Source organism: Muntiacus reevesi, chromosome 9, assembly GCF_963930625.1.
Source record: "Muntiacus reevesi chromosome 9, mMunRee1.1, whole genome shotgun sequence".
Classification (NCBI taxonomy): domain Eukaryota; kingdom Metazoa; phylum Chordata; class Mammalia; order Artiodactyla; family Cervidae; genus Muntiacus; species Muntiacus reevesi.
This window is the reverse complement of record NC_089257.1, coordinates 14833404-14846815: the sequence shown is the minus strand read 5'-3', so window position 1 is coordinate 14846815 and position 13412 is coordinate 14833404. Positions and strand designations below refer to the sequence as shown.

General features: G+C 44.9%; 1 protein-coding gene across 1 annotated transcript in view; it reads right to left on the bottom strand.

Moving 5' to 3' along the window:
* Positions 1–13412, bottom strand: part of NUP160 (nucleoporin 160) — a 43298-nt gene extending 29886 nt beyond the window's left edge. Inside the window, exons 1-7 of the mRNA XM_065944259.1 lie at positions 13298–13412; positions 12916–13027; positions 8970–9180; positions 8209–8431; positions 6049–6127; positions 5630–5744; positions 4788–4946 (exon numbers count right to left, since the gene is read on the bottom strand). Coding sequence (XP_065800331.1) covers positions 4788–4946; positions 5630–5744; positions 6049–6127; positions 8209–8431; positions 8970–9180; positions 12916–13027; positions 13298–13397 — 999 coding nt within the window. The 5' untranslated portion in view covers positions 13398–13412. The remainder of the gene's footprint in view (positions 1–4787; positions 4947–5629; positions 5745–6048; positions 6128–8208; positions 8432–8969; positions 9181–12915; positions 13028–13297) is intronic.

Here is a 13412-nt window from a genome sequence, read left to right as displayed (position 1 = left end):
TTAGTATTTGCACTGAAAATGCAAAAAAGCAACAGTGGGTGAAATCACTGATGTCTTAATGTGACAGCGGCACCAACCTGAATACTCTTTCACGATAAAAATTCAACAAGCTAGGAATAGACAGGAACTTCCTCAAAACAAAAAATTCACAGCTAACATCATCCTCAGTGGTGGAACACCCAAAGCTTTCTCTCTTAAACTGGGAATAAGACAAGGGTGTCAACTCTTGTCACTTCTATTCAACACTATACTGGAGGATCTATCCAAGGAAATTAAGACCAAAAAAGAAAAGGCACATAAATTGGAAAGGAAGTAATAAAAGTATCTTTACATGTTGCTATCCTATAAATAGGAAGTCCCAAGAATTCCACTATAACAGTACTAGAACTAAAAAGAGTTCAGTATATATAAAATCAATATAAAAAAGTGAATTATATTTCTATAAACCTGCAGTGAAGAACCTGAAATTAAGATAATTTCACTTACAATACTATCAAAAGGAATAAAATATATAGGAATAAGTTGATTAAAAAAAACCCTGCAAAACTTGTATCATGAAAACTATAAAACATTATTTAAAAAATTAAAGACAATCTAAATAAATGGAAAAGCATCCCGTGTTCATGAAGCAGAAACCTTAATATTGCTAAGATGGCGACGCTTTCCAATATGATCTAGAGTCAACAAATCTCTGTCAGGCCTGTGAAGTGGCAACGTACACGTCGGGCTCTGGCTCCTGACCCTGGGCTCCTGCAACACCTGCGACCTTCTGAGTGGTGACAGAGGTGTCAGGAGCATCTTCTGTTAAACAGCTGGTCTCTGACCCTGGTTCCCGGCAGACTCCTAAATCCCTGTGCATTTCCTGAGTGACAGGAACGCCTTTTGTCCTAAGAGCTGACTCCTGAATAGCTTCAGGATGGCAACTGGTCACCAGAAAGAGGAAGCCTGAATAGAATCTTGAAACTTTCAGCCCTGACCCCTGTTTTCTAGAAGAGAAGAAAGGCCACTGGGTTAATAATCCATCATGCCCAAAAAAAAAAAAAAAAAAAAAAAAATCCATCATGCCCATGTGATGAAGCCTCTGTAAAAACCCCTATCCCTAAAAAAAAAAACCCCCTATCCCTATGGGATGTGGGGCGCTCCAGGCTGGGGAACACATCCATGTGCCGGGACAGTGGTGTGCCTCAATGCCTTGAGACCCTTCTGGACCTTGCCTACCTACACCTTCAGCATTTACTGTATGATTAACTAGTAAACGCGAGTGTTTCCCTGAGTTCTGTGGGCCACTCTAACAAATTACTGAGCCCGAGGAGGGGGTGGCATGAATCAAAAACCCAAGGACAAGTGACTTCTCTTGTGGTCCAGTGGTTGAGATTCTATGCTTCAATGCAGGGGGCACAGGTTTGATCTCTGGTCAGGGAAGTAAGATTCTGCATGCGAGGCAGCTTGGCCAAAAAGGTAAAAAATGAAACAAAACAAAAAAAGAACCCAAGGAGCTAAGAAGAAGAGTCTCCATACTGGGCAGAAGCCTGGCTTCGGGCGATGAGCATGAGCCAGGCGAGGGGGCGTCCACCTATGTGGAAGGCCTGGGGCAGGGTGAAAACTCACGCAGGACGAGGAGAGTGTCCACACGGAGTGCTGGCCTGCACTGGGGACTAGAGTCCAAGGAGGTGAGCAGGGGGTCCACAGCATGGGGGTGGACCAGCGTAGTGTCAGCGCCCGAGGAGGTGAGGAGGGCATCCATGTGAAAGCGCAGCTGGACTGGGACTGCTGTGGTTTAGTCGCTCAGCCGTGTCTGACTCACGGACTGCAGCACGCTGGGCTCCTCTGTCCTTCACTGTTTCTTGCAGTTTGCTGATGGAGTGGGACACCAGAGCCCAACGGGAGTGAGGAGGGGACCCAGACAGATCAGCACCCAGCATGGGGAATCAGAGCTCCAGTGGAGGGAGGAGGACAAATCCGACCTCGCTGGAACGTCACTAGGATTAAATGGATGCTATGTGTAGTGTGTGAGCCCAGAGGAAGCACAGTCCAAGCATCTGCTGTTAATGTACATAAAGGGCCCGGCACCGTGCCAAACACACAGTATCCAACAGTTTATTTATTTGGCTAGGTCACAGGGCTTGTGGGATTAGTTCCCCAACCAGGGATCAAAACCTCAAACCCGGGCCCTTTGCACTGGAAGCTCAGAGTCCTAACACTGGACTATGAAGGAATTCCTGTGGTTGTTTATTACATGATTATACCACTGTTGAGTTCAGTCGCTCAGTCGTGTCCAACTCTTTGCGACCGCATGGACTGCAGCATGCCAGGCTTCCCTGTCCATCACCAATTCTTTGAGGCAGCTCAAACTCATGTCCATTGAGTTGGTGATGCCATTCAACCATCTCATCCTCTGTCGTCCCCTTCTCCTCCCGCCTTCAATCTTTCCCAGTGTCAGGGTCTTTTCCAATGAGTCAGTTCTGCGTATCAGGTGGCCAAAGTATTTAAGCTTTAGTTTCAGCATCAGTCCTTCCAATGAATATTCAGGACTGATTTCCTTTAGGATTGATTGGTTTGATTTCTGTGCAGTCCAAGGGACTCTCAAGAGTCTTCTCCAACATCACAGTTGAAAAGCATCAATTCTTTGGCACTCAGCTTTCTTCACAGTCCAACTCTCACATCCATACATGACCACTGGAAAAACCACAGCTTTGACCAGACAGACCTTTGTGGGCAAAATAATGTCTCTGCTTTTTAATATGCTGTCTAGGTTGGTCACAGCTTTTCTTCCAAGGAGCAAGCATCTTTTAATTTCATGGCTGCAGTCACCATCTGCAATGATTTTGGAGCCCCCCAAATAAAGTCTCTCATTGTTTCCATTGTTTCCTCATCAATTTGTCATGAAGTGATGGGACCAGATGCCATGATCTTAGTTTTCTGAATGTTGAGCTTTAAGTCAACTTTTTCACTCTCCTCTTTCACTTTCATCAAGAGGCTCTCTAGTTCTTCTTCGCTTTTGCCAAAAGGGTAGTGTCATCTGCATATCTGAGGTCATTGATATTTCTCCCAGCAATCCTGATTCCAGCTTGTGCTTCATCCAGCCCAGCGTTTCTCCTGATGTACTCTGCATGTAAGTTAAATAAGCAGGGTGACAATATAGAGCCTTCACATACTCCTTTCCTGATTTGGTTCATTTGGACTGGTTCCAAATGAACATAGAACTGTTGTTCCATGTCCAGTTATAACTGTTGCTTCTTGACCTGCATACAGATCTCCCAGGAGGCAGGTAAGGTGGTCTGGTATTCCCATCTTTTTAAGAATTTTCAACAGTCTGTTGTGATCCACAGTCAAAGGCTTTGGCGTAGTCAATAAAGCAGAAGTAGATTTTTTTCTGGAACTCTCTTGCTTTTTCCATGATCCAATGGATGCTGGCAATTTGACTCTGGTTCTTCTGCCTTTTCTAAGTCCAGCTTAAACATCTGGAAGTTCATGGTACATGTACTGTTGAAGCCTGGCTTGGAGAATTTTGAGCATTACTTTACTAGCATGTGAGATGAGTGCAACTGTGTGGTAGTTCGAGCATTCTTTGGGATTGCCTTTCTTAGGGATTGGAATGAAAACTGACCTTTTCCAGTCCTGTGGCCACTGCTGAGTCTTCCAAATTTGCTGGCATATTGAGTGTAGCACTTCCACAGCATCATCTTTTAGGAACTGAAATAGCTCAGCTATTCCAACACCTCCACTAGCTTTGTTCGTAGCGATGCTTCCTAAGGCCCACTTGACTTCACATTCCAGGATGTCTGGCTCTAGGTGAGTGAGCACACCATCGTGATTATCTGGGTCATGAAGATCTTTTTGTACAGTTCTTCTGTGTATTCTTGCACCTTTTCTTAATATCTTCTGCTTCTGTTAGGTCCATACTGTTTCTGTCCTTTATTGAGCCCATCTTTGCATGAAATGCTCCCTTGATATCTCTATCTTCTTGAAGAGATCTCTAATCTTTCCCATTCTATTGTTTTCCTCTATTTCTTTGCACTGATCACTAGAGATGACTTTCTTATCTCTCCCTGCTATTCTTTGGAACTCTGCATTCAAATGGGTATATCTTTCCTTTTTCTCCTTTGCATTTAGCGTCTCTTCTTTTCTCAGCTATTTGTAAGGCCTCCTCAGACAACTGTTATACCATTGTATTGTATCCTAAATACCTCATCAACATACAACAGCTAATGTTTGAATGGTGAGCAAAATTATTTTGGAAAATTAACTTCCCTTGCACTACTTAATAACACCTACATCCTGTTCACAACTCCATGTTTTTCACTCAGACTTTCAAATTACCTCTTTCCTGTTTAGTTTTGGTTAACCTATCCTTCCATGGACTTCCCTAGTGGCTCAGCTGGTAAAGAATGTGCCTGCAATGTGGGAGACCTGGGCTCGATCCCTGCATTGGGAAGATCCCTTGGAGAAGGGAAAGGCTACCCACTCTAGTATTCTGGCCTAGAGAATTCCCCGGACTGTATAGTTCATGGGGTTGCAAAGAGTCGGACACGACTGAGCGACTTTCACTTCACTTTCCTTCCATGTTCCTTTAAACTCTCTACTCCCTTTCATCCTGAATTTTCCTTTAAGATCTTCTAATTCACATGTTAACACAAAAAGTGGAAGCACTTTTTTGTGAAAACAATGCAAGATACATCTAGAGGCTGATGAGAAGAGCTGAAAAGAGACTCAGTGACCTGTCTGTAGCTATTGCTCCAGGTCAGTACACACAGAATAACTCGACATGTGTCTAATCTGTTTCATACCTGTCCTCGCTTTGGGGCATGCAGGTACACTCCCAGGTACAGCCCCATGGAAGGGGAATAAGCAAGTCGCAGTTTGTGTCCAGTCCCAGCAGTGAGCCGGAGATCTTTATTTACAGGGACAAATTCCAGCATGTCAGCCACCATCAGGCACATTTGGTCCTGCCAAGAAACGATTTAGTAAGTCGTATTAAAGAACATTCAAGATGGACAAAAAACTCCTTCCCTTTTAAAAGAATGCATATCCATCATATCATATCTAGCACTGTATGTAATTTATCTGCTGAAAGGCCCTACAGGTTTTTTTGTTTCTTTTTTAAAGGGCTGAAATGAAAACATTTCTTTGGTCTGATAGATAAAATCATCAGCTGTTTTGTATTCAAAAGTTGAACATTATTTTACCAACTTGCATTTTATTTCTTAAAGTTTTTATTAAAAAAAAAAAAATTTCTGGCCACACTGTGTGGCATGCAGGATCTCAGTTCCCCAAGCAGGGATCAAACATGCACCCCCTGCATTGGGAGCACAGAGTCTTAAACAGTGGACCACCAGCGGAAGCCTCTCAACTTGCATTTTAAATCCACATTTGTCCTGAAGTGAAGAGTACACTTTGTACTACTTCAAGGTTTCTGTAGGACTTAATTTTCCAAAATAAAAATACAAAAATTTAGGGGAGAAATGTATGAAAAATAAAGTTAAATGAAACTGTCTGAATCTGGAAATGGCCCATCATTTCCAAAGTAAGAGATCTGCTCATCTTTACGAGAGGAAACAAGATTTATTTCACTTTCTCTACAATTCGCAATCCTATCCTAACTTACAGTAAGTACAAAGGCAGCACCTACCTTGTAAGACCACATTCGCAGCTTGTGATCCTGACACAGAGCAAAGATGAAGGCGTCGTGCTCCACGCAGTGCACAGCAAGGCTGAGGGGACGGGCCGAAGGCCCCTGGTCACCTCTGCAAACAGGAGGCGCGCGTTAGAGGTCTACTGGTGCCAACCACCCCATCATCAGAGCTCACAAGTTAACAGATAACTTAGTGAAGGAGCAGAAGGAACAAGAGTTTATAGGCTGGTATGAGATGACCACATTTTCTGTCTGACTCATGTCCAGTTACTAGGATAGATGAAATTCAATATTGTGTAGACCCTTCTGTCCAGTATGTTTATTTGTCTTGGAGTCAGGCTGGAAGCACTAACCGCTGCTGGCCGGGACAGATCAGACCCTTGGGCCCTCGGACTCGCCGGCTGGAGGCCACTCACCTGATGACTGTGGGCACCCAGCCTATGAGCAGGCGCTGCATCACCGAGCTCTGTCGCAGCTCCACGACGGACACCACCCCTGCAAGGAGGAAAACAGGCGAGTGGGCCCCGGGCACCCGCGACCACACGCGGCGAAGCCCAAAGACAAGAGCAGGCAACCGTGAACGAGGCATTTATGACGGGCGCACTTTCTATACCAAGGAAGTCTTAGGCTGTCCCTTATCCATAGACATTTCATAACTAAAATATTCTGAATAGATACTGGATCAATAGCAACAGCACTTTTGCATTCCAGGGGGGAGTTTTGCCATTTACAAATGGTAACCCACGTTGCTGCTCAGAAGCAGCACTTCATTCTTTCCAAAGCAACACTGGGCACCTGTCCTGTGCTGGGCGCAGTTCTAGATGCGAGACACACAGGAGTAAAGACAAAAAATGAAAAGTCTTTTCCTCCTGGACTGAACATTCCATTGAGAGGAAGGGAGAAGCAGAGACAGTTAAAGTAAACAGAATGCAGTAAGTAGAGAAAAAGAAAACACAGAAAGCGTATAGTGAATGGGCGGAGGGGGTGGCGTGCATTACAGCTTTAAAGTGGTCAGATCACCCACTGAGAAAGGACCTGAAGGAGTTGAGAGAATGAGCCACAGTGGTAGCTGGGGAGAGACTATCCCCACCAAAGCCTTGGAATCAAGATTGCTGGGAGAAATATCAACAGCCTCAGATATGCAGATGACACCACCCTCATGGCAGAAAGCAAACAAGAACTAAAAAGCCTCTTGATGAAGGTGAAAGAAGAGTGAAAAAGCTGGCTTAAAATTCAACATTCAAAAAACTAAGATCATGGCATCCGGTCCCATTCACTTCATGGCAAACAGATGGGGAAACAGTAGAGACAGTGACAGACTTTATTTTCTTGGGCTCCAAAATCACTGAGGACAGTGACTGCAGCCATGAAGTTAAAAGACGTTTGCTCCTTGGAAGAAAAGCTGTGACCAACCTAGACAGCATATTAAAAAGCAGAGACGTTACTTTGCCAACAAACGTCTGTATGGTCAGAGCTATAGTTCTTCCAGTAGTCATGCATGGATTTGTGAATGGAACATCAAGAAGGCAGAGCACTGAAGAATTGATGCTTTTGAACTGTGGTGTTGGAGAAGACTCCTGAGAGCCCCTTGGCTCAAAGGAGATCACACCAGTCAATCCTAAAGAAAATCAATCCTGAATATTCATTGGAAGGATTGATGCTGAAACTCCAATCCTTTGGCCACCATTTGTGAAGAGCTGACTCACTGGAAAACACCCTGATGCTGGGAAAGACTGAAAGCAGGAGGAGAAGGGGACAACAGAGGATGAGATGGTTGGATGGCATCACCAACTCAATTGTGAGCAAGCTCTGGAAGATGGTGAATGACCGGGAAGCCTGGTGTGCTTCAGTCCATGGGGTCGCAAAGTGTTGGACACAACTGAGCAATTGAACACCACCAAAGCCCTTAGGCAGATGTGCCCGGTATGTTCAAGGAACTGCCAGAAGACATGCGGCTGGTTTGGAGAAGGAGGGGAGAAAGAATGAGAAAATGAAGTTAGAGAGGCAGCAGGGCGTCACCGTAAGGACGCTGGGTTTATTGGAGTGAGATAAACAGCCCTAACCCAAGGGCTTCAAGCAGTGGAATGGCATGATTCAACTTAGGTTTTAAATGTACTGGTCTGCCTGAGAAGTTTCCGCAGAGGACTAAGGACAGATCTGGGACGATAATTAGGAAGCAAATGCAACAGTTCAGGTAAGAGAAGGTGGTAACTTGGAGCATGGTAGCAGCACTGAGTTCCTTCTTTCAGTTAAACTTATTTTAGGTGCTCAGTTACAGCACCTCAAGCTGAAGATAGACAACTCCTCTCTACTAAAGGCCTTAGCATAGGCCACTTCACAGTTATCTGTTCTCCCATATTCCAGTAAGCTGCAGTTCCTCACTCGCTGTACAAAAGCCCACCGTCTTGAGAAAAGCTGTAAAGTGTCAGGGACTCATCAGGCAAGCCATAATGAACAGACATTCCAGGGTTGGGAGCAGTCCCTGCACTGGATAATGGCCTCGGGCTTCTAATGTCTGTCTTAATGCCAGCATTTCTTTCTTTAAAGTTGAATCCGTGCTGCATTCCTGCTCTTACCAGGTATGTCATAAGGAGGTAGTTTAAGAACAAAGATTCCCCCAGAGGCAGACGGGAGAGCAAACAGAGCCTCCCCATCATTGCTCAGCCAGGCTGCTGAGGTGGCAGAACTGGGCGAGAGGCCAGGGACTGCCGGAATTAACTGATAGTTGCAAGGATCCCTGAAATCAACTTTTCCGATATCAGTGAATATTGACTGCATCTGACTTTCGATTGCCAACTCCTGTGGAGAAATGAAAAAGAAAAATCTGTTAAAAACAAAATAAACTAGATTTTTCTCAGTTCTTCCCAATTGCTATCAATGTTTTTAAAGTAAAAAACTGTTGAGCTGAAAAAGGAAGCTGTTCTTTTTAATGCAACTATTTTTGCAACTTAAAATGTATTTGATCATTTGAAATGGTAACCAGGAAAGTACGAGGCTTCCCCAGTGGCTCCTCAGGAAAGAATCTGCTTGCAATGCAGGAGATGTGGGGTCGATCCCTGGGTTGAGAAGATCCCCTGGAGGTGGAAATGGCAACCTGCCCCGGTATTCTTGCCTGGGCAATTCCATGGACAGAGGAGCCTGGCAGGCTATATTCCACAGGGTCGCAAAAGAGTCAACTGTGACTTAGTGACTAAACAACAATAACAACATGAAAGTATGCTTGGTTAGAGCTAGCAAGGAATCCATACTTTCTTCAATTCCAAAGGACATTGCTTTAATACTAAATTTGTGACCCAGTAACTTGAGAAATAAAGGACATTATACTTAACCAACTTACACTCCTATACATCCGGGAAGGGTGTGGTAAAAGCAATCTATGCACTGTCTGATTGGTTAATATCAAGATTATCACATGATTCTGAGTCTCAGAGACATGAACTCCTCCGGGTAGAAGGACGCAGTTTTGGAATTTGAGGCGAACTGCATTATTCAACAGATTTATGTCCAATGACTCTTCCACCAGCTCCAATGTATCTCCAGAGATTTTCCTATTAAAAAGAAGAGACATTTGTAAAAAACAACCACAAAAAATTTACGCTTTTCTTTCTGATTGTTGCATGGAAATGTATGACAACAGTTTTCAGGTGAACTCTCCTAATTCAAAAATTTTGGATAAGCAAACTCAAATCAATTCTGACATTCCAAACCACATTTGTATAGTCTGCAAAACACAATATTATAGACAATTCAACTATTATTATATGATTCTCTGTTAAACGGAGACATTTCCAAACTTGATAGTACGTTTAGAACAAAGTGTTAAGTAAGTCGCCTCAGTTCAGACTCTTTGCAACCCTATGGACTGCAGCCCTCCAGGCTCCTCTGTCCACAGCATTCTCCAGGCAAGAACACTGGAGTGGGCTGCCATGTCCTCCTCCAGGGGGGATCTTCCCTACCCAAGGATTGAACACAGGTCTATTTTGTCTCCCCTATTGGCAGATGGGTTTTTTACCACTAGCGCCACCTGGGAAACCTTTAGAACAATAGTCAAGTCAAGTCAATTAAACTCCACTAGGATTAAAATTCACACCACACACTCACACCTCATAGTGTAATGTGGCCTCTACACATAATTACTATAGCATCAAACTACAGTGATCTTATAAATGTGGGTGTTTCCCTTCTAAGGCTTCCTCCTGCTAGGAAGCAGGGTAGACTCTGCCTCACGTACATCTCTGCTATGTGGTAGCTTCAGAACCATAAAAAGCACCATGCTGGGAATGTCCTAACTAGTATCATCTCATCTACCGCACTACCCGAATCTACTCTCTGTAGCCGTCTTCTACCTCCGGGATCTAAGGCCTCATGATCTGAGGTGGAGCTGATGTCGTAATAACCAAGGGCACAACAGATGTAATGTGCCAGAATCGTTGTGAAACCAGTCCCCCCACCCCAGGTCTATGGAAAAATTGTCTTCCGTGAAACTGGTCCTTGGTGCCAAGAAGGTTGCAGACTGCTCCTATAGGTGATGACCTTTGGTTTAACAGCTTGACTGACAATAATTTCTAAATCTGTATCTTATTGAGCCCACACTCTCCACTCACCTCCTGACTACTGCCTCAAACTTGCACTTGTATAGCAGGGATCTCAAACTACACCTGTCCAAAACAGAATTCCTGGACCCAGAAAACCAGAAAAAACATCTGCGTCACCTGTACTTTTTTTCCAACTCATGGATGGCGTCTCTATAACTTTCAGTTGCTCAAGCCAAAAATCTGGGGTTCACCCATGAACTTTTTCTTTCTATATACCCTACATCTGATCCGATACTAAACTCTAACGAACTCCCCTTTAAAACCTATCCACGATTAGAACATTTCTCCCAGCCTTGAACACCACCAAACTCATTCTAAGCCACTACAGGCTTTGGTGTGGATTGTGGCACCAACTGCTACCTGGCCTCCCTGCTCCCACCCCTTCCTACTGCACTCTCTACTCAACACAGCAGACAAGCCATCTTTTAAAAACACTGTTTTTCATAGTATTTCTTCACTTAAAACCCTCCTCTCACTCAAAGTAAAAGTCACAGCCTTAAAATAACTGACAAAGCCCTAATCTGCCCCTTGGCTACCTAATTCCTCTATCCCTCATTCTCCCAAGAGGCAGACTTCTGGCCCTTTGCCAGTCTTTGAAAACAACACACAAGCTCCTGTCTCAGGATTTTTGCCCTTTTTCTTCGAAGACTCTACCTGAAATTTCACCCCTCGGGCACCCTTATTTCCTCTGCTCAAATGTTAACTTATCACTGGGTCTTGCCCAACTACCTTACGTGAAATATTAAAAATAATAATTCCTGTCTCACCTCCCTGTTCTCCATTCCACATATCACCTGATGAACTATTGTTTTTGGGGTTACTGCTGCTGATCAGCTCCCGCCGAGCGCAAGGACTGTCTGCTTTGTTCCCTGCTATGTTCCCAGTCCCTAAACATTCATGGAACACATTGTGTGTGTGCAAAGTCACTTCAGTCTTTGCAACTCAAAGCCCTCCATGGCTTGCCGGGACCCTCTGTCCATAGGATTCTCCAGGCAAGAACACTGCAGTGGGTTGCCGTGCCCTCCTCCACGGGATTTTCCTGACCCAGGGATCGAGCTCACATCTCTCGTGTCCCCTGCACTGGCAGGCGGATTCTTTAGCACTAGCGCCAGAACGTTAGGCACTCAGAAATATTTCTGAAATCAATGAGATTTGCACCTCTAACATGGGTCTTTCTTCTGAGCCTATAAATTTCAACGCCTACTTGACACTGTCAAAGAGCAACTACCCAGACACTTTAATAGCACGTCTAAAAGAATTACTTAACAACTCTCCAAAATCCATTTTCTATATCTCAGAAGATGGCAATCCTGCAGGATATCTGGTCAGTCACACCAAAAGACAGGAACTTGTCCTTGCTTCCTCCATTTCCCTTACCATCCCGTATCCTATATTCAATCTATCACCAGGTCCGAATGAAGCTACCCTCTAAGCGTATCTTGAATCCATCAATTTCTATTTTTCTAGCCACTCCCACAGTTGAGTCACCAACATGTCTTACTTGGTCCATCATAAAAGCAAACTGTTCTTTTGTATTTTACCCATCCTCCCCAAATCTACTTTACACAAAGTAGACTGATTATTTTAAAATGTGATTTTGATCAGGTTAGTAATCCTTTATAGACTTTCAGTGACTGCTCAACATACTCAGGATAAAATTTACCATCTTGGGGCTTCCCTGGTAGTCTAGTGGTTAAGAACCTGCTTGCCAACTCTTGGGACACCAGTTCGATCCGTGGCCTAGGAAGACTCCACATGCTACGGAATAACTAAGCCCGTGCTCTAGAGTCTGTGCTCTGGAACAAGAGAAGCCACCGGAATGAGAAGCCCATGCACTGGAACAAAGACCAAGCACAGCCTGAGGTCCTTCATGATGTGCCCAGCCCAGCTACCTACTCTCAGCATCTCTCACGTCCTTATCCATTTTGCCCATTTGCACTGAAGCCGCACACATCTTCAGTCAGTTCCTCAAACCTGTCAAATTCTTTTCACCTTGTGGATTTTGGAGATAGTGATCCCACTTGGTCAACTGCCCTCTCCTGTGACACCTTGCCTGGCTGACCTTTCACCCTTCCAATCTCAGGTTAAATGTGACTCACTTTAGGCGTTCCCAGCCCACCAATAATACTTGGTCTTCCCATTAGCCTCTCAAAGCCCTATTCTTCTCCTCTGAGGCAAGTATGAAAAATCTGTATTGATATCCCTACATATGAACATTAGCTTAACGCCTTTTTCTTTCTCAAAACTGCCCCATGAAAGGTACATCCACTTCTGTCCCTACACTGCCACACCTTGTATGATGAAAATGGCGACTGTTTTTGTTAGTCACTCTGCCCCCAGGACACCTAGCAATGCCTGATAAGTAAAGGCTCAAACACACTCATAGAATGAAGGAAGCGGTAAAGCTCTACAAATACATCATGGGTTCATGTTTGAAAACTGGTCTTTGGGGCTTTAGCCCCTATGCAACATTTCTTCTGCTTTTAGTGTTGCCTGGGAGGGTACCTCTTCCAGAACTCTGGGTCTCCTTAATTCTCCACTGATTAAGACATAAATAGAAAGCAGTCTTTATTTCTTTTCCTGTCCACAACCACTTCGGAAAAAGAATGACACCTTAGGGCCAGCCACGAAAATTCAGCCGCCGAACGACCCCGACCTTCCAGAGGGTTTGCCAAAGACAGCACTTACCAATGAATGAATCTGTTTCTGGTGACGGAGAACAACTTGGCACTTTCCACGTAGTAGAAGCCTCCCGCGCTCTCACCGTATTTCACGGCTCCGGCCGCTGCATTTGCAGTTCCTGCAAAAGGTGAGTGGTCAACCTGGACACGGGGTTCTCTGGGGATGACACGGACTGAGGTCGGTGAGAAAGCAGAGGGGGACGGACTGACAGCGCATACAGAATGAAAGGGAAGGAAAGAGGAGGAAGCAGGACACTAAGGTCGCTCTGATTCCTGTGCTAACAAGCATGTGGGCTCAGAAGGGTAACGGAGGGGTTAGAGATTGAGGAAGCCATAGGAGAGGCCCGAGGGTAAGGTTCGGATCGCGCTCTACTGGGATGCTGCCGTACCAATGCCGCAAACGGTGAACTCTCTAAAGTGCCTCGGCCTTTCGCGCTCAGCGCCGCTGAGCTCCACGAAGCTCCGTTCCACGGCTCCCGCCGCCGCCATCTTCCCGCGCCGCCG